General features: G+C 41.2%; 1 protein-coding gene across 2 annotated transcripts in view; it reads left to right on the top strand.

The window, feature by feature from the left end:
• Nucleotides 1-323: 323 nt before the first annotated feature.
• The window catches only part of ccdc28a (coiled-coil domain containing 28A), a 49856-nt gene continuing 25139 nt past the window's right edge, over nucleotides 324-25040 (top strand). The window contains exons 1-2 of one of the 2 annotated variants that reach the window (XM_073051801.1): nucleotides 324-549; nucleotides 22648-22818. In XM_073051801.1, the coding sequence (XP_072907902.1) occupies nucleotides 22667-22818 (152 nt within the window). In that variant the 5' untranslated portion in view covers nucleotides 324-549; nucleotides 22648-22666. Of the gene's footprint in view, nucleotides 550-22644; nucleotides 22819-25040 lie in introns of both variants that reach the window. The other variant, XM_073051800.1, reaches the window with a different exon arrangement.

The following is a 25040-nucleotide window of genomic DNA, read 5'->3' as shown; positions in this document are numbered from 1 at the left end:
GAGACAAATCATCGAACGTTGTCTACACCGTCTGCATCAGAAACCGGAAAAGGAAATGTGATTGTGTACGATATTTGCTTCCAAACAGAAAACTGAATCCAATGTCATTCTACCCTTCCGAAATCCACTCAGATACAACTCCATATGACCTCTCTTTTCCAAAATATCATTCAAACGCGCTATCACCCGGCATTCCTTACGCGTTCAGGGTGCTCTCTGGGAGTTATAGTTCCTCTAATGCTGGCCGGCATGGACGCTGAGGAAGCCTGGAACTGCAACTCCCAGCATGCCAACAAGCGGACACACTTCCGGTTGATGTGGACCGTCAGCGCCATGGCAACGGGCGGCCTGTTCGAGTGATGCAGGGATCGGGCGCCGGGATATTCGAGTTCGGCTCATCCGATTATCTGGCTGACCCGTGAGATCCAAGCTCGGGCTCCTTCACTTCGCCCCTTACCGCCGTCTTGTCTACCGGACGCGGACGACCTCCGGAGTCTGCTGTCCCATGGCTCTGCTTCCTCTGCTGATATAGACAGGACGTGTCCCCTGGTAAGGACGAAGCTCTGTTTGCATGGCATTTCACTGGGGGAGCTAGGAAGAAAAGAAACTAAACAAATCACCGTTCCTCTGCATCCTATTGACCATCAAAACACTTTTCCTTAGGTTCAGAATCAGGTTTATTATTATTACTGACATATAACATGAAATTTGTTGTGTTAGGGCAACAGTACGGTGTAAACCATGAAATTACTATAAGTTACAAAGATTAAATAGTGCAAATAGGAAGAGTGTTCAAGGACAATTGAGAAATCTGATAGCCAAAGGGAAGACACTGTTCCTGAATGTGTGTTTTGGGGCTCCTGTTCCTTCTCCTCGATGGTATTATCTAGAAGAGGGCATGACCCAGATGGTGAAGGATGCCGCAGTGATCAGATGGTGATTAATGATCGATGCCTTTTCTTGAAGAAGTCCTCAAATGTGGGGAGGGTTGTGCCATGATGAAGCTGGGTGATTTTGCAGCCTCCTGTGGTCCTAGGCATTGGAGCTGCCGTAGCGATGCTGATACAACCAGTCAGAAGTAATGCAGAAGACAGCTTACCAAAGGCTGTGTGATGCAGAGTGGTCATTCCAGTAGTCATGGACAGTTGACGTTTTCTATGTGTCAGAGCAGCACTCCAATATACTGGGTTCTGCTGCTTGGATTGAGGGTATGCATGAGTTCTTGTACTTACGTCTTTGGTGAAAGGGTTATGACAATAATAGGATGATGTTCCATATATTTCCAGCTGAGTGTATTTCTGTTTATTGCCTTTCCTATTTAAAAGCCCGTCTAAATGCCTCTATGGTGTATCTGATTCCACCACCTCCTCTGGTAAAAGACAATTGATCTGAAATGTTTTTCTGCTCAATGACTCAATGAACACATTAAGAAAGTGCTTGATGACAGAGATGAATCAAAACACCCTTCGTGCTGAAAGGGCTAGGAGTCGATCCCTGATGATGGTGTCATGTTGAAGGTAGTGGAAATTACATTGAATGTAGAGAGTGGTGGGCTGGAATGTGACAGAACGGGAAACCCTATCCTTACTGTGGGTGGGAGGAGAAGGGTTGAGAGCGGAAATGGAAAAGATGTGGTTAAGAGCCCTGCTAACTGCATTTGCAGGGGTAAGTCACAGTTAAGGATAAAGGAAAACATCTTCAGAACAGATACAATATTTCTTAGGAGAACAGAATGGGAGGCGAGCAGAGGTTCCCAGTCTGGGGATCAGTTACTGGCAAGGATCATTGGCAAAAAAAAACTTTGGAACCCCTGCAAATAGAGTGGGAGGAATTGTAGTCAAATTAAACGCTGGAGAGACTTTTGATATCGGTTTATAATGGTGTTCCTATGGAGAATCCAGCCTTTTTCTTTGCATTGGTTGTTGATCTGAAAAGCTTGCTCTGCTTTGATTTTCTTTTATTCCCAACACCCGCAGATTATTTCTTCATATTGTCCTGAGAGCTTGCTGAATTTGTAACACTATTGATCTCTTTCCCCCTCCCTACCCCCCATGTTTATAAAGCTTGAATCAAACTGTAATTATATTTCAGTACATGTATTTTGACTCCAGAACCTTTAGGAAAGACTGTTTCAATTCCCTTTCCTTTCCAGCCCTGATGAGGGGTCTCGACATGAAACATCTTCTGTTTATCCCTCTCTGTGAATGTTGCCTGACTTGTTGAGTTTCTCCCGCACTTTGTGTGTGTGTGTGTGTATGTGATTCAAGATTTCCAGCATCTGTGGAATATCTTGTGTCTAGAATCAGTTTTGTTATTATTGACGTGTCATGAGATGTGTTGCTTTGTGCCAGCAAAGCAGCACAAGACGTAAAAATACATTAAAATAAATAAATACATGATGCAAAAGAGGAACAGTGAGGTAGTGCTCATGTGTGATGCACTATCAATTACTCCAAAAGACTGTAAGTAGAGTAAATACTGAAAGGCTTTTATTAACAATAAAATGGATCCACATCCATGCTGTATGTTTGTCCTGGACTGTGGGAGGAGCAGTGACACAATCGCCTTTATCCAGGGGTCTGTGGGAGGAGCCACAGGAGCAGACAGCAGAGGGGCATGTCCAGGCACATCCAGACAGATAACCCAGGTACAACCTATATACATGGTTTACCACCATGTGTTCATTAACCGTTCAGAAGTTTGATGGAGGAGGGGAGGAATCTCTTCGGAGAATGATGAGGGTGTGTCTTTAGGCTCCTGTATCTCTTCCCTGATGGTAGGAATGAGAAAAGGGCATGTCCTGGATGGCGAGTCCACTCTTTCCATATTCCATTTCTTGGCTTCATCTAGCTCTGTCAATAGTGGGTGTGTGTGAGTATAGGACTGCACCTTCTCCACTTACTTGACTTAACTGCCAGTAGAATAGCAGCAATATCAGTGCTCTTAAAAGCGGTTTTCAAAGTCCAAGGTAATTTTATTATCAAACTATATATATGATCTTTCAGGAATCACCAGATCCTGAAGTGGTTCCACAAGACTGGAAAATTGCAAATGTCAGCCTACTCTTCACGGAAGGAGAGAGGCAGAAGAAAGGAAACTATCGGCCAGTTAGTCTGACCTCAGTGGTTGGGAAAATCTTGGAGTCGATTATTAAGGATGCAGTACCAGGATATTTGGAGGTACATGATAAAATAGGCTGTAGTCGGCATGGTTTCCTCAGGGGAAAATCTTGTTTGACAAATCTGTTGGAATTCTTTGAAGAAATAACAAGCAACATAGACAAAGGAGAATCAGTAGATTTTGTGTACTGGATTTTCAGAAGGCCTTTGACAAGGTGCCACACATGAGGCTGCTTAACAAGTTATGAGCCCGTGCTATTACAGGAAAGGTGCTAGCACAGATAGAGCATTGGTTGGTTGGCAGACTGCAGACTGGGATTAAAGGGAGCCTTTTCTGGCTGGTGCCAGTGCCGAGTGGTGTTCCACAAGGGTCTGTGTTAGGACCGATTCTTTTTATGTTGTATGTCAATGTTTTGGATGATGGAGTTGATGCCCTTCTTACAAAGTTTGCAGACAATATGAAGATAGGTAGAGGAGCAGATAGTTTTGAAGTAGAGAGGCTACAGAAGGACTTAGATTAGGAGAATGGGCAAAGAAATGGCAGATGGAATAGTGTTGGGAAGCGTATAGTCATGCACTTTGGTAGAAGAAATGAAAGGGTTGACTATTTTCTCAATGGAGAGAAAATCCAAAAAAAAACTGAGGTGTAAAGGGACTTGGAAGTCCTTGTGCAGGATTCCCGAGAGGTTAATTTGCAGGTTGAATCCGCGGTGAGGAGGGCAAATGCAATGTTAGCATTCAGTTCAAGAGGACTAGAATACAAAAGCAAGGATATGATGTTGAAACTTTATAAAGCACTGGTGAGCCCTCACGGAGTATTGTGAGCAGCTTTGGGCTTCTTAGAAAGGATGTGCTGAAACTAGAGAGGTTTCAAAGGAGGTTCATGAACATGATGCCAGAATTGAATAGCTTCTCATATGAAGAGCGTTTGATGGCTCTGGGCCTGTATTCACTGGAATTCAGGAGAATGAGGGGTGACCTCATTGAAACCTGTCAAATAGTGAAAGGCCTTGATAGAGTGGCTGTGTCCTTTTATAATAGAGATGAGGAATTTCTTCAGCCAAGAGTGGTGAATCTGTGGAATTCTTTACCACAGGCAGCTATAGAGGCCAAGTTTTTATGTATATTTAAGGCAGAGGTTGATAGATTCTAGTTTGGTCAGGGCATGAAAGAATATGGGGAGAAGGCAGGAGATCGGGGCTGAGGGGAATATTGGATCAGCTATGATGAAATGGCGGAGCAGACTCGATGGGCCAAATGGCCTAATTCTGCTCCTATATCTTCTGCTCTTATATACAAGCCTGACATTTGTTTTCTTGCAGGCGTACTCAAATAATCCAAGAGCAATAATAGAATCAATGAAAGACTGCACCCAATAGGGCGGGCAAACAACCAGTATGCAAAAGATGAGAAACTGAGCAAACACAAAAGGGAAAGTAATAAGAATAAATAATCAATAAATATCTCAAGCTGCTTGGATGGAGTACTGACATTGTAGAAGGTTTAAATAATTGCCATTGTATAGATTCATTAATATATTCTTTTTTTCTGGTGCAAAAATCTGTTTTGGAGTGTAAGAGACCTGAACTAAACACATCCTAAAATCTTAACTACAGTAGGAAAAGAACATAGCCATGTTCAATCAAATGATGGCAATTTATAAGAGAGACACAGCAGCTTAGTGGTTAATGTAATGTTTGCTCCTATGTGAATGGCGACAGATCTGCTGCAATTGCTCACTGAAGCAACAGGTCCACAGCAGATGCTATCTCATTGGCTCTTCACACAACTCTGGAACTTCTGGACAGCAAAGATGCATACATAAGGATGCTCTTTATCAATTATAGGTCAGCATTTAACACCATCATCCCCTCAAAACTAATCAATTAACTCAAGACCTGGGGCGCAATGTCCCCTTGTGCAATTGAATCCTGGATTTCCTCAGTTGTAGACCCCAGTCAATTCAGATTGGCAAAAATATCTCTGCAATCTCCATCAGCACAGGAGCACCACAGGGATGTGTACTTACCCCCCTGTTCTGCTCGTTTTACACCTATGACTGTGTGGCTAAATACAGCTCCAACATCATATACGCGTTTGCTGACGACACCACTGTTGTGGGCTGTATCAAAGGGGCTGATGAATCAGCATGCAGGAGGGAGATTGAAAACTTGGCTGAGTGGTGTTATAACAGCAACCTCACAGTCAATGTCAATAAGACCAGGAAACTGATTGTAGTCTTCAGGAGAGGGGAACTAAAGGTCCATGGGCCTTTAGTTCATCTGAGTAATTATCTGAGGATCAGAGGTGGAGAGTGTCAGTAACTTTAAATTCCTGAGTGTAACTATATCAGAGGACCTGTCCTGGACCCATCATATAAATATTATTGCAAAGAAAGCATGACAGTGCCTCTACTTCAGGTGTTTGTGGAGATTCAGCATGTCATCGAAAGCCTTGGCAAAGGTCTGTAGATGTATGGTGAAAAGTGTCCTGACTGGCTGCATTACGGCCTGGTATGGGAATACTAATGCCTTTGAGCGGAAAATCCTACAAAAGGTAGTGGATTCAGCCCAGTACGTCACAGGTAAAACCCTCCCAACCACTGAGCACATCTGTATGAAACGATGCCATAGAAAAGCAGCATCCATCATCAATGATCCTCACCGCCCAGGCCATGCTCTCTTCTCACTGCTGCCATCAGGTAGAAGGTCCAGGAGCCTCAGGACTCGCACCACCAGGTTCAAGAACAGTAACTACCCCTCAACCATCAGGCTCTTGAACAAAAAGAGATGGCTACATTCATTTAAGAACTCATATATTGTTATTTCATGTTTGTTAAATTTATAGGTTTTTATTTATAATCTGTATTTGCACAATTTGTTTACTGTTACCAGTTCCTGATGTTTACAGTTTACAGTTACTGTCCTATAGATTTGCTAAGTATGCCCGCAGATAAAGAATCTCAGGGTTATATGTAGTGACATGTATGTATTCTGATAATAAATTTTACTTCGAACTTTAGATTTTACAGTGCTAGTGACCTGGGTTCAATTTCCACTGTCTGTATGAGTCTGTACATTCTCCCTGTGACCGCATGGGTTTCCTCCCACAGTGCAAAAACAGTGAGTTGTGGGTATGTTACCTTAGTGCCAGAAGCCTGGCAATATATCCCTAGATTGTTTCAGTCATTGACCCAAATGACACATTTCACTGCATGTTTTGATATACATGTGACAAATAAAGCTAATCTTTATATTGAAAAAACAGTTTTCAAAGATGGTCGAGAATTTTTGCAGCTGTAAGTCATCACCTTGTAAAGATACACTCAGTAGACACATTATTAGGTACACTTGTACACTTGCTCATTAATGGAAACATCTAATCAGCCAAACAAGAGAAAATCTGCAGATGCTGGAAATCCAAGCAACACACACAAAATGCTGGAGGAACTCAGCAGGCCAAGCAGTATCTATGGAAAAACAGTGCAGTCAAAGTTTCAGGTTTCTCGAAGGGTCTCGGGCCGAAACATTGACTGTAATTTTTCTATAGATGCTGCCTGGCCTGCTGAGTTCCTCCAGCATTTTGTGTGTGTTGCATCTAATCAGCCAATCTTGTCGCAACAACTCAATGCATAAAAGCATGCAGACACAGCCAAGAGGTTTGGTTATTGCTCAGACCAAAGATCAGAATTGGGAAGAAATGTGATCTAAGTGCCTTTGAACATGGAATGATTGTTGGTGCTGGATGGGGTGGGCTGAGTATCTCAGACATTGCTGATCTCCTGGGATTTTCACGCACAACAGTTTCTAGAGTTTACAGAAAATGGTGCAAAAACAAAAAAAAAATCCAGTGAGTGGCAGTTCTCTGGGCAAAAATGCCTTGTTAATGAGAGAGATCAAAGGACAATGGCCAGATTGGTGGCGACAGTAACTCAAATAACCACACATTTTAGCAATGGTGTGCAGAAGAGCTTCTCTGAACACACAACTCGTCCTGTCTTGAAGTGGATGGGCTACAGCAGCAATAGACCATGAACATACACTCAGTAGCCTCTTTATTGGGTTACAGGAGGTACTGAATAAAGTGGCCATGGAGTGTACTTGATGGGTTTCAAATTTTCCTTTTGCAGCCTTGAACCCCCACTTTTATTCCTGCTACTCTTCTAACCAATTTTTTTTCAGTGATTGTCATCTCTGTCAATGCAGAACTTTAAAAAGCAGTCTTAAAGGAGAGTGATTGGTTCATTGAACCCATAGTGCCTCTCAGATCAATCCTACCTATATTCCAAAGACGTATGGTTAGGGTTATTGAGTTTTGGGCATACTCTGTTGGCTTTAGAAGCATGATGACACCATCCACTTGAAGGATGGACGTGCTGTGCGTTCAGGGATGCTCTTCGGCACACCACTGTTGCAACGCGGCCTGCCCCCCCATATAATCCTTGCTGATTTGATTTGATGCAAATGATGTATTTCACAGGATGTTTTGATGTACTGTATATGGGACAAATAAAGTTAATCTAATCTTTAAAAACCTTTATCTCCCCATCCCCATGCATATCCTGTAACCCATTCAATATCAGCTTTATTATCACTGTCTTATGTGATGTGAAATTTGTTGTTTCTCTCACACATGCCCAATAAGTTTCTCTCGAATATCTCACCATTCACCCAACCTAGGGGTTATTTACAGTAGCTAATTAGTATAACAGCCGGATGTGTTTGTGATGTGGGAAGGCTCTGCATTCCCTGCAGGAAACCCATTAGAATCAGGTTTAATATCACTGGTATATGTCATGAAATATGTTGTTTTGCACCAGCAGTACCTTGCAATACATAATAAAAAATCTATAAATTATAATAAGAAATATATGAAAAAAAATAGTGAAAAAGGGAGCCAAAAATAGTGAGGTAGTGTACATGGGTTCATTGCCCATTCAGAAATCTGATGACAGAGGGGAAGAAACTGTTCCAAAAATGTTGAGTGTCTGTCGTCAGACTCCTGAATCTCCTCCTTGACGGTAGCAATGAAAAGAGGCCATATTTTGGATGATGGAGAGGGTGGGTCCTATTAAGGATGCCACATTTTTTAAGGCAGCATCAGTCATTAAAGATCTCCTATCCACAAGAACATATAAACTACAACAGATAGTACCTAAGTCAGGATTGAACCCAGTAATTGTAGCTGTGAGACAGTGTCATTGCCTGCTATGCCTTTCTGTTACCTAGTGACTGATTTTCCATGGGCAGAGAGGAGCCAGTTTGATGTTTAGAAGATTTGATCTCACCTTGACAGGCAGTAACAATGAACAGATCTAGGTTATATCTCCTGTAGGGCAAAAGCCAGCTTGGCCTCTTAATTGATACTTATTGCTTGTTGGAATATATATGTATATGTAGACTCTACAACTTGTTCTCATAATATTATTTTGATTTGCACAATTTGTCTTTTGCACATTGGTTGTTTGTCAGTTGTTTTTTTTATAGTTAACAGAATCAGAATTGGGTTTAATGTCACCAGCATATGTTGTGAAATTTATTAACTTTGTGGCAGCAGGGCAAAGCAATACATAATAACAGAGAGAAAATAAACCTGTGAATTACAGTTAATATATATATTTTAGTTAAATAAGTAATGCAAAAAAAGAAATTTTTAAAAAAGTAGTTCATTGGTTCAATGTCCATTCACAATTTGGATGGCAATAGGGAAGAAGTTGTTCCTGCATTGTTGAGTGTGTGCTTTCAGGACTCTGTACCTCCTTTCTGATGGTAGCAATGAGAAGAAGAGGGCATGTCTTGGATAGTGGGGGTCCTTAATGATGGACATTAACAGTGTTGCTGAGCAGAGAGATCTTGGGGTCCAAGTTCATAGCTCCTTGAAATTGGCTACACAGGTCGATAGGGTGGTAAAGAAGGCTTATGGAATGCTTGTTTTATTTGTCAAGGCATTGAGTTCAAAAATCAAGAGGTTATGTTGCAACTTTATAGAACTCTGGTTAGGCTACATCTGGAGTTGCATACAGTTCTGGTCGCAGCACTAGAGGAAGGATATTAAAGCTTTGGAGAAGGTGCAGAAGAGGCTTACCAGGATGCTGCCTGGATTAGAGGCCATGTGCAATCATGAGAGGTTGGATAAACTTGGGTTGTTTTCTCTGGAAATTCTATGTCAAGCAGAATGTTTGCAGACTCCAAAGGAAGTAGAGGTGCTGTTGTGCTTTCTTCATAATGGCACTTACGTGCTGGATGCAGGACAGATCTTCAGAAATGACAACACTGAAGAATTTAAAGTTGTTGACCTCTTCAACTCTCATCTCCTGGACTGGATCATGGACCTCTGGTTTTCTTCTGAATTCCTAATCATCTCCTTGGTCTTGCTGACATTCAGTGAGAGGTCGTTGTTGTTGTGGCACCACTTAGCCAGATTTTTGATCTTCCTCCTATATGCTGATTCATCACTCCCTTTGATTCAACAATCAATGGTGTTGACAGCTAACTTAAATACAGTATTGGAGCTTTGCTCAGCCTCTGAATCATAAATATGAAGTGAGTAGAATAGGGGGCTAAGCACACAACCTTGTGGTGCACCTGTGCTGATGGAGATTGTTGAGGAGATGTTGTTGCCAATCCGCACTGACAGGTCTGCAAGTGAGGAAATTGAGGATCCACTTACACAAGGAGGCATTGAGGCCAAAGTCTTGAAGCTGACTGATTAGTTTTGCGGGGATGATAGTATTGAATGCCGAGCTGTAATGAATAAAGAGTATCTTAATGTACATAAACATCTTCACTGTTCAGATGTTCCAGGTTTGAATGGAGAGCCAATGAGATGACATCTGCTGTCATCCTGTTGTGACGATAAGCAAATTAGAGCAGTTCAAGTCGTTTATCATACAGGAATTGACATGTTTCATCACAAGTGCTACTGGATGATATTCATTGAGGCAGGTTACCACATGTCTTCTTCGGCGCCAGCATAGTTGAAGGCAGCTTGAGGCAGATGAGTACCTCAGACAGCTGAAGTGAGAAGTGAATACCTAGCCAGTTGATCAGCACAGGTCTTCAGTATTTGGCCAGATACCCTTTCTGGGCTGGAAACTTTCCATAGGTTCACCCTCCTGAAGGATGCTTTTACGTTGGCCTCAGAGACTGAAATCACAGTGCCATTGGGGGCTATTGTCAGAGGGTAGTTAATTACTTATTTAGAGATACGGAGTGGGGTAAGTGCACTGCCCAACAATCCTAGCCTGACCATAGGACAATTTACAATGACCAGTTAACCTACTAACTGGTACGTCTTTGGACTGTGGGAGGAAACCGGAGCACTAGAGAAAACCATGCAGTCATGGGGAGAACGCACAAACTTCTTACAGAGAGTGCCGGAAATGAATTCTGGAACGCCCCACCCAGGCTGCAAGAGCTTCAAGCTAACCGCTACGCTACAGTGGTGACCAAGGGTGTTTGCAAGTAAAGCATAGAATATTACAGCACAGTACAGGCCCTTTGGCCCACAATGTCGTGCCAACCTTTTAACCTACTCTAAGATCAATCTAACCATTCCCTCCATTTTATAGTACATAGAATATTACAGCACGGTAGAGGCCTTTCACCCCACAAGATAGAAGTGCTCTGCTATACAGATGTTGAGTATTAGTGAAGGTTTATTAGGAATAGCTTGTCCTACTGTCTAATCACAGAGTAACTTTGGCATAAGATCAGGAAAATAACTTTTGATCCTTTGCCAAAGTTGGCTGTGAGAAGATTACAAGTCAAGAGAAAGGCAGTGACTGCCAAGTTATATTCTCCCATAACACTTGTGATATAATTGGTCATTAAATGAGTGTTGATTGATTCTTTTACATAGAAACAAGTCATTTGATCAATTTGGCCTTTGTCAGCGTTTATGCTCCATAATATCTTCTTCCCCCATCTACATCACCTCACACAATCGACATCTCCCAGTCTTTCTCAGTTGCTTATTTAGCTTCCTTTGATTCAGTATAATAATAATTACTATTATTTGCAGAGCTCTTTTCATACAAAAATTGTAGTTCAAAGTGCTTTGCAATGGGATAAAGTGCACGCATCAAAATAAAAGACAAATTGGTGTTAGTTAAAGGCAAGTTTAAATAAATAGGTTTTGAGCTGTTGTGTAAATGTGTCAATGGAGACTGCATCTCTTTGTGTTATTTATGAATGTTTCCAGTCACTGATTGCATATACAGTATTTTAAATGTTTGCTATATCACTAGTGAAGTATACTCAATGGGCTGAGTGGTCTAATTCTACTCCTATAACTTATGAAGCAGTAAAATTGTTGAAGTGTTGTTTAGTTTCTTCAAAACATTGGTGTGTCTTTTACATGTAATTGCTCTGGAACTTCACTGTAGACAATTAAAAGCAAGTGAATACTTGTTCTTGTGTCAAATAATGCAGGATCCTGAGTCATCCTAGGGTGAAATTTCTAGTGTGGATCCTGACATCTGATTCTGAACGTGCTATCACATTAACAAAGAATGTTTGGTGGTTTGGAACACAGATTGTTCACTTGATCAGTTGCTTCAAGAAACCAAAGTTTATTAGAACATCACAGAACAATCTTGTAATCTCACAAACTGACTCCAAATTGTTCATTTATTTGATTTAGAAATACAGCATGGTGCAGCACAATTACACCCATTGACCAATTAACATACAGTGAATTTATATAATTAATTTAATCTTTTAAATTCAAGTTTATTGTCATTTGAACATACACATGTATGCCGCCAAGTGAAACAACATTCCTCCAGACCAAGGTGCATAACACATTAGATATATATAACTCACACACATAACACATAAAGTAATACTACCACAAATAAATTAACAAATAATAAAGTACATATATGATACAAGTTTAAAAAGTAAACAGTATAATGCTACTGGTGCATCATATGCGATGAGACCTGGGTGGGGGTATGTCAACGGTGATCAACCCGATGTAATGAAACAAGTACCACAGTTGATTCTTTTCCACCTTTATTAGTAGCAAGCTACGAGAGAGACCCTCCCTCTGCACTCTCACGGACTCGGCCATGGAGGTCTCTCTGCCGAAGCACAGAGATACAGAGTTTTTATACCATCTTTGTCACGTATGCAGAAAACAATTCTTTAGCTACTGCCCACAGTCACATGCCCAGCAACAGTGATAGTCCGAGACAAAGACCACTTGATCACCTCAAACTGAAGTAAAGTGGGGGACTTCCGGTAAAATGGCGATTGTTTAGCTGCTCCGAACTTTTGTTCTGTTACTGTCGCTATCTTTGCACTAAATGTCTCCATTTTTTAAACCTTAGTTAGGAATTATTTCGGTATCTCTTACTTGCCTGTGAATATATCTAACTTACAATGTCTAGCAAGAGCTCTAAATCCGGGAGAAAAGAAGCTATGACCCCGTCGGATGAGACGATGGTTGCGCTTGGAAAGCTCCGAGACGAAATCTTAAAGGAATTTAAAACCGCTTTCAAACAGTTAGAAGACAAACTGGATCGGATCAATGATAAAGTGGACAAACATGCTGAACACTTATCTCGCATCGATTCGACTTCTGAAGATTTAGAAAGTCGTGTTCGATACTTGGAGACTCTCTGTTCCAGCTTAGAGGAAAAATCTAACAAACTTCTTTCCAAAATGGTAGATCTCGAAAATCGCAACAGACGCTGTAATATCAGAATTCTTGGATTGCCACAGGTGACCGAAAAGGGATCAACCGTGAAGTTTTTCGCCGAGTTTCTCTGTGAGTTATTCGGGAAAGATTTGCTTCCGAAGCCGCCCAAGCTCGAACGGGCACACAGAGTTTACGTTCCCCCCGGAATTCTGGGCTCCCGCCCGCGACCAGTAATCTTGTGTTTCCATCAATACCAAGTAAAACACAGTCTGATTGTGGAGGCGTGTCGCAGGGGGTCTTTTCCTTTCCAGGATACAACCATTCGCTTTGTGGAAGATTTTGCACCCCAGACCTTAAAGATGCGTGCTGAGTTTAAAGGCGCAATGAAAGTGCTTTTTGATCGTGGTTTCAAACCTTCCCTTCGTAACCCTGCCGATCTACGAATCAAGCTTAATACCGGGAAATACAAGTGGTTCAAATCAGCGAAGGAAGCTGAAGCATTTGTGGCAAGTCTTCCGGCTATCCAGTCATCTTCGGAATCTGATCGGACCTCCTAAAATGGTGGATAAGTACTCCTCGTAGTAGGATTACTTTTTCTGGACTCGGAATTCACTTGAATCACTCAGACATTATTCATTGAAACTTTAAGGGCTGTTGACAATCTCTCCCGGGATTTGGTGTGTGTGTAATCTATTTTTATTCTTGTATAACTTTACCTACAGAGTTCTACAACTAACTCTAACTTGTTTTGGAGGTTCGAAGTCTTTAGTGAAGGCCTCCCTGTTTGTCGGTTCACAGTTCAATTGCTGGTTTATTTTTCCTTTGTTTTAAATATTTATTTATTTTATCTTTTTTTTCTTTTCTTCACCCCTTTTTTCTAATCTCTGAATTTTTTTCTCCCTTCTCTGTAAATGGTTGATAAATACTCATCTTGAATTTATAATTTTCCCCTTCCTCTTCTTTTTTCTTTTTCTTTCTTACCTTTTTTTTCCCTTTCTCTTACTTTATTCTTCTATAATTTTTCGCGGGTAGGTTAGTTTTGGTTTTCTTCCAATTTTCTCTGTATTAAGTTTTATATTTCTGCAGAAGGTGTTCTAATCTGTAGTTATGTTTTCTAGTGCATAAACTAGTTACTATTTGCTATAGTATTTACACGGAACTGTTGTTAATGACACAGATCTGGAAGTTGTATTTGGGTTAATTTTTTTGGTAGAGCTAGCTACTTGTTTTGGTAGCCGTCTAGTTTTGGGTTGTGCGGATGGGGTGGGTTTTCCAGTTCCAACATCTCTTTATTGCTTAGGACATGTTTATATTTTGACCTTACGAATCTATGTTTACATCTCTGCTCCCAGACTGCTATTGCACTGCTTGACTTTTTATACGCCTGCTGCCTTTTATGCATTAGTAATTGATATGGCTAGTGCACTTAAATTCGTGAGCTGGAATGTAAAGGGATTGAACCACCCTGTTAAAAGGAGGAAGGTATTCTCACATATCAAACAACTCAAAGCTGACATTACTTTCCTCCAAGAAACTCGTATTCGTTGTTTTGATAACTCCCGGCTTCTGTCAAGGTGGGCGGGTCAGCATTTTCATTCATCCTTTGCCGCTAAAGCTAGGGGAATTTCCATTCTTATTAACTCAAATATTCCTTTTGAACTCCATAATAAAATATCTGATACAAATGGCCGTTTTATTATTGTTTCTGGTAAACTATATAACACTAAAGTTGCACTAGCAAACCTGTATGCCCCCAACTTTGATGATGTTAACTTTTTTGAACGGTTTTTTTCCTCACTACCAGACTTAAACTCATACTCTCTTATACTGGGTGGTGACTTCAACTGTTGGTTGGATCCTAAACTGGACCGATCGTCCTCTGTTACCAGATCACCTACTAAATCTGCCTTAGCTATTCAATCGTTTCTCTCTAATTTTGGTATCTCTGATATATGGCGTTTCCTCCATCCTACAGAGAGAGATTATTCTTTTTTCTCACATGTTCACCATACCGTCACTAGAATTGACTATTTCTTACTTGATAACCAACTTATCCCATTTGCCCACTCTTGTGACTATCAGAGTATACTGATTTCTGACCATGCCCCAATTACCCTCTCTCTGAACTTTCCTGGTCTCCCTCAGAGGAATAAACACTGGCGGTTCGATTCAACTTTATTATCGGATGATGATTTCGTAAAATTTATTAAGGATCAGATAACCTTTTATTTTAACACTAATACATCACCTGAAGTGCCATCCCAGATTGTCTGGGATGCCATGAAAGCATATCTGAGGGGTCAAATAATCTCTTACACAGCAAATCTCAATAGAAGATCCCGTGCAGATCGAGCAGACCTCATTAACCAGATTAAAGATTTGGATCAAATATATGCCCAAACTAAGAACTCTGAATTATACAAGAAGTGCGTTGAACTCCAAACTAAATTTAACCTTCTGTCCACTCAACCTGTTGAACGCCAACTTCTCGAAAGCAAGAGCCGCTTTTACATTCATGGGGATAAGTCTGGTAAATTCCTAGCCAATCAGCTGAGGCGTTCCAAAGCCAAACAACATATTACAAAGATCCGGAAGGAGAACGGAGACTTTACATCGGATCATTTAGAAATTAATGACACATTTAAAATTTTTTATTCTCGGCTTTATTCCTCTGAATCTCTGAATGACAATATCTCTGTGGATCAATTTTTACAGAATCTGAATATCCCCTCACTTCCATCTGATTTCAAAGCCAAACTCAATGCGCCTATATCACCAGAAGAAATATCTTTTGCAATTTCTGCACTGTCCTCAGGGAAACCTCCTGGACCTGATGGGTTCCCTGTGGAATTTTATAAATCATTCTCTTCACTTCTTTCTCCTCAGTTACTCTCAGTATTATCTGACTCGTTTAATTATGGCAAATTGCCACCCTCTTTCAATGAGGCATCTATTATTCTTCTTTTAAAAAAGGGCAAAGACCCAGCAGAGTGTTCCTCGTACAGGCCGATCTCTCTGCTCAATGTTGATGTAAAGATCTTAGCTAAAGTGTTGGCTCATAGATTAGAAACCGTTATTCCCTCCATTATCTCTGATGACCAAACAGGCTTTATTAAAAACCGTCTCCCATTTTTTACATTCGGCGTCTATTTAATATTTTATACTCAGTTCCAACTGGGACTCCTGAATGTGTTATCTCCCTTGATGCGGAGAAAGCATTTGATCGTATAGAGTTGAACTACCTTTTTGCAGTCTTAGAAAAATTTGACCTCGGCCAAAGTTTCATCTCTTGGATCCAATTGCTGTACCTGTGTCCTACTGCTTCTGTTCTAACTAATTTTCAGAAATCCCAAGTATTTAATCTCAAACGTGGCACCCGTCAGGGATGCCCCTTAAGTCCCTTTCTCTTTGATTTGGCTATAGAACCTCTGGCGATAGCATTTCAAAATTGTCCTGAATTGACCGGGATTTGGAGAGGGGGTGTTGAGCATAAAGTTTCTCTCTATGCTGATGACTTATTACTCTTTCTCTCAAATCCGTCTACATCCTTACCTCTAATGTTTTCACTTCTTGACCAGTTTAGCCAGATCTCTGGCTATAAACTCAACTTACATAAGAGTGAACTTTTCCCAATTAATAAAGAAGCACAAGAACTAATATTTTGTGATCTCCCTTTTAAAGTAGTCCATAATCAATTTACTTATCTTGGAATTACAGTTACAAGGAAGTTTAAAGATCTCTTTCGTGAAAACTTTGTCAATCTTTCATATGCTATAAAACAGAGTCTGGTACAATGGTCACCTCTATCTATGTCCTTGGTAGGTCGTATTAATGTTGTTAAAATGTATGTTCTCCCCAAATTTTTATACTTATTTCAATCTATCCCAATTTTTATTCCTAAATCCTTTTTTGATTCCTTAGACTCTATTATTTTGTCATATCTGTGGCAGAATAAGCGCTCTAGAATTAATAAAATCCACCTCCAAAAATCTAAAAAAGAGGGTGGCATGGCTTTACCTAACTTTCGCTTATATTACTGGGCAGCTAATATACGTTGTGCTGCCTTCTGGTCTTTCTTCCACGGTCAACCTGAGTGCCCTAACTGGGTGGCAATGGAGTTGAGCTCCACTAAAGAATTATCTATATCTGCACTTCTTGGCTCTGCACTCCCTAGCAGTCTGCCCAGATTAATAGCTAATCCTCTGGTTAGACACACTTTGCGTATATGGGCTCAGTTCAGGAAATGCTATGGTTTCCAGGGGTTTTCCATTTCTAGCCCTGTCGCACATAATCACCTTTTTTTACCTACTACGTACGATTCAGTATTCCATGTTTGGTACAGGAAGGGCATTAGACATTTTGAAGATCTCTTCATTGATAATTGCTTCGCTTCTTTTCAGCAGCTCTCCGTTAAGTTCAACCTGCCTAACGCTCACTTTTTCAGATATCTCCAAATCCGACACTTTACTGCTCCTTTAATTCTTAACTTTCCTGAAATGCCTGCGAAAAATGCTATGGACCTATTTCTTTCCATTAATCCACTAAGTAAAGGTTTAATATCAATTATCCGAGATAAACTAGCAGCTTTACGACGGGCCCCCGTGGATAAAATTAAAATGGCCTGGGAGCAGGATTTAAATATCTCCTTATCGGAGGAGAGCTGGGACTCAGTTCTCAAATCAGTTAACTCAACCTCCCTTTGTGCTCGCCATTGCCTTTTACAGTTTAAGATTGTTCATAGAGCCCATATGTCTAAATCTAAACTATCTCGATTCTACCCTGGCATTAGTCCGCTCTGTGATAAATGCAAGAGGGGCGTGGCCTGTCTCATCCATATGTACTGGTTCTGTCCTAGCTTGGAGAAATTCTGGAAAGATGTCTTCACTACATTATCGGGTATTCTGAATCAGCACCTAGAACCTAACCCCTTAATTGCTCTGCTCGGTTTTTGGGGCGAGACAGAATTATGTCTGGGTCCGACCAAATGCCGAATACTATCCTTTGCCTCTCTCCTGGCGAGACGGTTGATCCTCCTTAGATGGAGATATGTTGCCCCGCCCACTCATGCGCAATGGCTTAACGACATTATGGCCTGCTTGGACCTCGAAAAAATTCATTATTCAGTTCTTAATTTGGATCTAAAGTTCCATAAGGTCTGGGGACCTTTTATCGAGTACTTTCATAAACTTCCTCTTGACTAGGGTTTTTTTTTCTTGTTTTTTCTCTTCTTTTCGGTCCCTTGCTTTCAGCTCCCTTTTTTTTCTGGTAGTAGGCATTATTATCCTCTGTTGCTAAGTGTATTCACAGTCTGGGAGTTTGACTGTCCGGACTTATACTCTTTATATTGTGTGGTGGTTGGTCTGGAGTTGTTGTTGCTTTTTTCTTGTGTTGTGGGGCTTGGGGAGGACACTAAGCTCACTTGTCTTTAATTTAGGTGCTTTTTTGTTAAATTCTCTTCCTTTGTAGCATATTGTTATTGTATGCTTAATCTTGCACTGTATTAATGCTCCTCATTGGGATTTGGGGTTTTTAATTTTGTAAAATGTTTTGAAAAACTAATAAAACAAATTAAAAAAAAACTGAAGTAAAGTTCAGATACCTAGAACAATGTGCGCGATTAGTTGATTGAGAGCAAAGTATAATTAGATTACCACCTCCTACAAGGAAACCAGTGGCGTTGCTTAACAGCTGATTTCTTACATGTCAACAGGACAAAATTAACTCTACCATCTCATTCCCTCCTTTTATCATTCCATGATAACCTAAAGTTGTGCTGAGAATGGATCAGAGAGTTTGTTCATTAACACTCTACAGTAGGTGTTAGAGCAAGTCAGCAATACACAGCATGCTGTGATAATTACTATCAGTATTATTGCTCCGTGTAGCAAATAAGATGTCAGAGATCCTCCTAGTAAGCAGTCTAACCACCCATCCCCTCCAGCGGGTCCTTGTCTAAAGCTGTCTAGTTGCTCCTGGATTTCATGGATAACATGAGATACGTTATAGGACTCATCCCTAACATGGGTAACATACTTGTCTCCCACAATCGTACATACTCCTCCCTGTTGTGCTAACTGGTAATCCACTGCATATCGAGTCTGCTGTGCATAGAGTTGTAGTTCCGCCATTTCCTGGTTGATAGCCTCCAGTCCTTTCATGGTGCTGTTTCTCAGTGCCATCAGCCCACAAATGAGGTAGTTACGGTTCTTTGCGGTTATGGTTCCTGCCAAACCTCCTAGAGAGAGTACTCAGAGACCCATGGCCCAAAGAGGAGCCCAGAGTAACAGGATCTTTCCAATCTGCACAGAATCCTTACTCACAGATTGGGCTGTCAGTCACTGTCGAATGTGGCCCTTCTGGGGGCAGGGAACAGAAAGGAGACCGATTGTCCCGATTGAGAAAAGTGGAGGAGGGTTGGTGGTAGCTGTCGTTGAACAAGGTTACGTATCCTTTCTTGGCTCGATAGCAAGTGTTATTACCAGTTAACATTTTATCATACCGTAAATGGTCCTTGGGGTATAGGGAGGAGTATTCAAAAGTCCCTGAGCCAGCTGACACATGAGTCCCATTACAATATCCACATACATACTGAATTCCCTTTGAAAGGGCACGCATTGCTCTTGGATACATTTGCAAGAGAATTTTCCCTTAGTTATCTTACATCAGTGGTCCAAACAATGCTTCTCCAAGCAAGGTATTTCTTGAGGTACCTGGGCTGTGACGCACCCCCATCCTTTCCCCATGAAACAGAAGGGGTAGTCCCTTGTGCTCATGCAGCGTGAGCTAGTTACCCACTCTCCCCTGTTTCTTATCCCATGTCACTCGTGGATCCCCAGGCACCCAGGGTTCTGATTATCACTGGCATGATTATCTACAGTCGTATCATTTAGATTCTCAATACATTGTCCCCATGTCCCTCTTTGAAACTTTCCCCGTCTCCCTCCACACTCTTTATTAATTTTTTTGAGTTTCTACAATGCGACAAAACAAAAAAACAGTAAAAAAAAGAGGTTAATACCGTGCAAAACAAGCATATCAGAAGTACAGTTCATAACAATTAAGAAAAGCACCCATAGTAGAATCGTATAAAGTTAGTTACCACTACCCAACTCCAAGCCAACCTTACAATATATAAAAAAGTTAATCAAAACTTTATCACCACGGAGCTGTATTTATAAAAAGAAGGTATAATGCCTACTACCTAATCTGTAATATGTTTACACATTAAAAAACCCATAAAGCTTAACTGTAAGAAGCTGGAAGTAAGGGATTTAAATGCAAAAGAAAAAAAGGGAGTGATGCACCCTTAATCTAAACGGGAATTATGAAAATATTCAAGAAAAGGTCCCCACACCTTTTGGAACTTTATGTCCAAATTAAGAAGTGAATAATGAGTCTCCCTCTACATTCTGCCCCTGATCTATCCGTCACTATTAGGTCATGCTCCTTCCAGAATAGCTCTGATGGGTTAGCTACAAACAGTGCTTCTACAGACTGTGCCAAAGGATAGCATGCAGTACGGTTACCATGCAATTGCTTATGTGTTTGATAAAATAGGTTATGTTACAAAGCATTAAATTCAACATAGAGCAAAGAGATAAGTCCATAAATGATTAATCTTGGGCTGGGAGCCATTTCTTGCAGTCACTGAGGTGTTCCTGGCCTTGTACCTTAATGGCTGTGGGCATTTGCAACAGGACCTGAAGGGGACCTTTCCACCTAGGTCCAAGCTTGGGTTGTTCCCAGTCACAAATTAGCACTAGGTCTCCCATCATTAGGTCCAGCCGGTTGCCTCTTGCTCCCTGGGTTCCTTAAAGTTGTTCAGCAACTGAGAATGGAGAAACTTTAAAGAGGATGTTAACTGGTGAAAATATTTCTGCAATTCCTCCCCCGTGATGTGGAGATCTACCTGAGTCGGGAGTGTTATATTGGCATCCCAGGGTGTTCTTCCTGGTTGGCCATAGACAATCTCCGCCGCGGATACCCCTGTGGCAGAGTGTGGGGTAATTCTCATGTGATATAAGGCCAAGGGAAGTACCTTTAACCAATTCAGCCCCGTTTCTGAGGTCAATTTTGTTAGCTTGTTTCTCAGTGTGCGGTTTGCCCTTTCCACAATACCTGCTGCTTTGGGGTGATAGGAACAATGGAACTGCGGTTCAATGTGCAAGGCCTCACACAGCTCCTTGTTAATCTTTACCACAAAGTGTGGGCCATTGTCTGAACCATTCTGCCGAGGTACCCCGAACCTCGGTATGATCTCAGTCAGTAGTAATTTTACCACCGTTGAGGCTTTATTATTGGTAGGTGCGAAGGCTCCTATCCATCATCTAAAAGCATCTACTACAAGGCAGTATTTATATCAGTGCACCTGTGGTAATTCAATAAAATCAAGCTGAATACATTCAAATGCCCACCTGGCAAGGGAGTTTTCCCTGTGGGGCATCTTATCCCCTTACCCGCATTAGTCTTCTGGCAGATCAAACAGGATTGTATTTTTCCTTTGGCAGCCTCTTCCAATCTTGGGTAAAATAATACTCATTCCCTCCTTGCCAAGGTGGGTGTCTGCATGCAGACAATTAAGTAACATAGGCAGTAATGTATTAGGAATACATTACCTGTTTACCTGTGCAGTACACTATATACATTTTGCATTGTATTTTATTAACTTATTTATGGTAATATTTTGGTTTATGTGCCATGTGTGATGGATATAGCCTTGATGTAGCCTTGCTTGACACAGGCTTTATTGAGATTGGTTTTGTTGTGGATCTGTTAGTTAGGATCGTGGTTTGCATGCCATCATGAAGCAACAGTAATATATGGATGAATTTGACCAGGTTGTTGAATTTGAGGAAGGTGCTCAATCATTCCTCTCAGCCTTTGGAGTCACAGGCTGTAGTGAGGTTGAGAAAGTCCATGTATAGTGGAAGGTTCTGCACCCTGCATTTCTCTTGGCGTCATCGTGCAGTGAAGATCGTGTCTACTCTAGATGGGAAAAAAATCACATTGCAATTCATGGAGCAGCACCTTGACCAGCAAGAGCAGTGCCTGTACTTTCTTAGAAGTTTGTGCAGTTTCTTTATGTCATTTAAAACTTTGATAAACTTCTACAGGTACATAGTGAAGAGAATCCTGACTGGTTGCATCATGGCCTGGTACGGAAATACCAATGCCCCAGAATGGAAAAGCCTAAATTGGTAGTGGATGCAGCCCAGATCATCACAGGTAAAACTCTCCCAACCATTGAGCACTTCTATATGGAGTGCTGCCAGATGAAAGCAGTACCTATCATCCAGGACAGTCTCTCTTCTCACTGCTGCCTTCGGGAAGGTCCCACACCCCCAGGTTCAGGAACAGGTATTACCCTTCAGCCTTCAGGCTTTTGAACCAGAGGGGATAACTTCACTCACCCCAACACTGAACTGAAATTCCACAACCTATGGATTCAATTTCAAGGAATGCAAACTCATGCTCTCAATATTATTTATTTACTTATTTATTTTTTGTATTTGTAGTTTGTCTTTCGTGCATTGGTTGTTTGTGGGTCTTTGTGTGTAGTTTTTCATTGATTCTGTTGTTTTTCTGTGAATGCCTGCAAGAAAGTGAATCTGGTGATGTATGTGTACTTTGATATTGAATTTGCTTTGAACTTTGCTGTTGTCTCTTGGCATTCCTGATGACTTTACGAAGGTTGACCTCAATTTTGTGTATAGTTCAGGATCACCTTGCTTCCAAGGAAAGAAATTCCTTTCCTGAAATGGGATTTCAACCCCATTTTTTCTGGAATGCTTATGAATTGAAAATACCAAATGGGTATCAGCTGATGCTTCTCTGGATATTTTAAGAATTCTAACATTAGTTTCAATTGTATTCCTATTAGCAGATGCTGAGAAGTCAACAGAATGGAGGAAAAGAAGCTGAAACGCAGAAGTCCCAAGACCTCCACAAATCAGCAAGCTCCTTCAGCGGGCAGCAAGAAAAACTCGGTACCCAGTAAAACTCTGGCTTTAAACGCAGGCGGACAGACGACTGCTCCAAGACAGAAGTTGAAAAGGTATAATACCTCTTTTGGTTCTCCTTTTTGTGATGTGTACATCTGAGCCCACATCCCTTGGGCTTTCTAAGTCACTTCTGAGGCAGTTGAGTCAGTCATTGTGATGTGGATTGAGTTCTGCACACAACATGCATGTAAGGACAGCAGGCTGCCCTCCCTGGAGGAGTTCAGAGCAGCACAATAGCCTAGAGCTTAGCATAACTTTTTATAGCACTAGCTGTAAGATTGGAGTTCAATTCCCACCGCCGTCTATATGTGTTTTGTACCTCCTTCCCGTGACCCTGTGGGTTTTCTTTGGGAGTTGCCATTTCCTCCCACATTCCAAAAAACAATGTATGAGTTAGGGTTAGTGTGTTGGGGGCGTGCACTGGATACATGTTGACACATGCAGACTTCCCCCAGCATATAAATTCATAAGAAGAATTAGACCATATGGCCCATCTAGTCTGCTCTTCATTTCAGAAGGATTTATTATCCTCAACCCTATTCTTCTGCCTTTTCCATGTAATTCTTGACACCCTGAATAATCAAGAGCCCATCAACCTCTGTTTTAAATGTACTCAATGACTTTGCTTCCTCAGCCCTCTGTGAGAATAAATTCCATTGATGCACCGCCCTCTGGCTACAGAAATCCCTCTTCATTTCTGTTCTCAAAGGACATCCTTCCGTTCTAAATCTTTCCCTCTGGTCCTAGATTCATCCACAATGGGAAACATCCTCTCCACATCCACTCTATCTAGGCCATTCAATATCCAATGGGTTTCAATAAGATCCCCCCCCCCCCCCCCCCATTCTCATGAACCTCCTCTGAACCCTCTCCAATGCCAACACATCTTTTCTTAGATAAGAAGCCCAAAACTGCTCACAATACTCCACTGCGATCTGACCAATGTCTTATACAGCCTCAGTATTATATTCTAGTCCACTCAAAATGAATGGCAACTTTGCATCTGTCATCTACTTATCCGGTGAATTGACTTTTACGCAATCCTGCACAAGGACTCTAAGCAGCTCTGATTTTTGAATTTTCTCCCCATTTAGAAAATAGTCTATAATCTTTATTCCTTCTACCAAAGTGCACTACTCTATATTTCATCTATCACTTCTTTGCTTATTCTCCCGATCTGTCTAAGTCCTTCTACAGAATCTCAGCTTCCTCAACACTGCCTGCCCCTCCATCTATCTATGTATTTTCTGTAAACTTGGCCATAAAGCCATCAATTCCGTCATCCAAATCATTGATATGTAATGTGAAAAGAAGCAGTCCTAGTACCATCTGTGCGGAACACCACTAGTTACCTGCAGCCAACCAGAATATTCTGATGACTCTTTGCATCCTACCAGACAATCTTCTGTTCATGCTAGTATCTTTCCTGTGATACCGTGGTCTCTTACCTTGTTAATCAGACTCATGTGCGGCACCTTGTCAAAAGCCTTATGAAAATCCACTTATTCTCCTTTGTTTGTGCTGCCTGTTATTTCCTCAAATAATTCCAACAGATTTGTCAGGCAAGGTTTCCCCTTAAGGAAACAATGCTGACTCTGGCTTACTTTATCATGTGCCTCAAAGTATCCCTTAATGGATTCCAACATCTATTCAATCACTGAAGTTAGGCCAACGGGCTTATAATTTCCTCAACATGTACAAACAAGCTGGAGCAACTCAGCAGGTCGGGCAGCATCCATTGAAATGAGTAGTCAACGTTTCGGGCGGAAACCCTTCATCAGGATTTCCTTTCTTCTACTTCCTCCCTTCTTAGAGTAGAGTGACATTTGCAATTTCTAGTCCTCCGAAACCATGCCAGAATCTATTTATTCTTGAAAGATCATTACTAATGCCTCCTTGATCTCTTCAGCTTCCTCTTTCGTAACCCATCTGGCCCAGATGACTTATCTACCTTTACATTTTTCAGCTTTGCAAACTCACTCTCCTGCCCCCTGATCCTCTGTAATTTCTGGCATAGGCTGCTAGAGCTCGAGGCCTGGTGCCGGACAAATAACCTCTTCCTTAATGTCAACAAGACAAAGGAGATGGTTATCACTTCAGGATTAGAATCAGACTTAATATCACTGGCAAATGTCGTGAAATTTGTTAACTTTAGTACTTGATAAATAGAGAGGAAAATCTGAGTTAAAATAAGTAGTGCAAAAATATCAGAAATGAGAAGTAGTGAGATATGGTCATGGGTTCAATGTCAAATCGCCGAAGGGAAGAAGCTGTT

Source organism: Hemitrygon akajei, chromosome 7, assembly GCF_048418815.1.
Source record: "Hemitrygon akajei chromosome 7, sHemAka1.3, whole genome shotgun sequence".
NCBI lineage: Eukaryota > Metazoa > Chordata > Chondrichthyes > Myliobatiformes > Dasyatidae > Hemitrygon > Hemitrygon akajei.
This window is presented reverse-complemented; position numbering and strand designations above follow the sequence as displayed.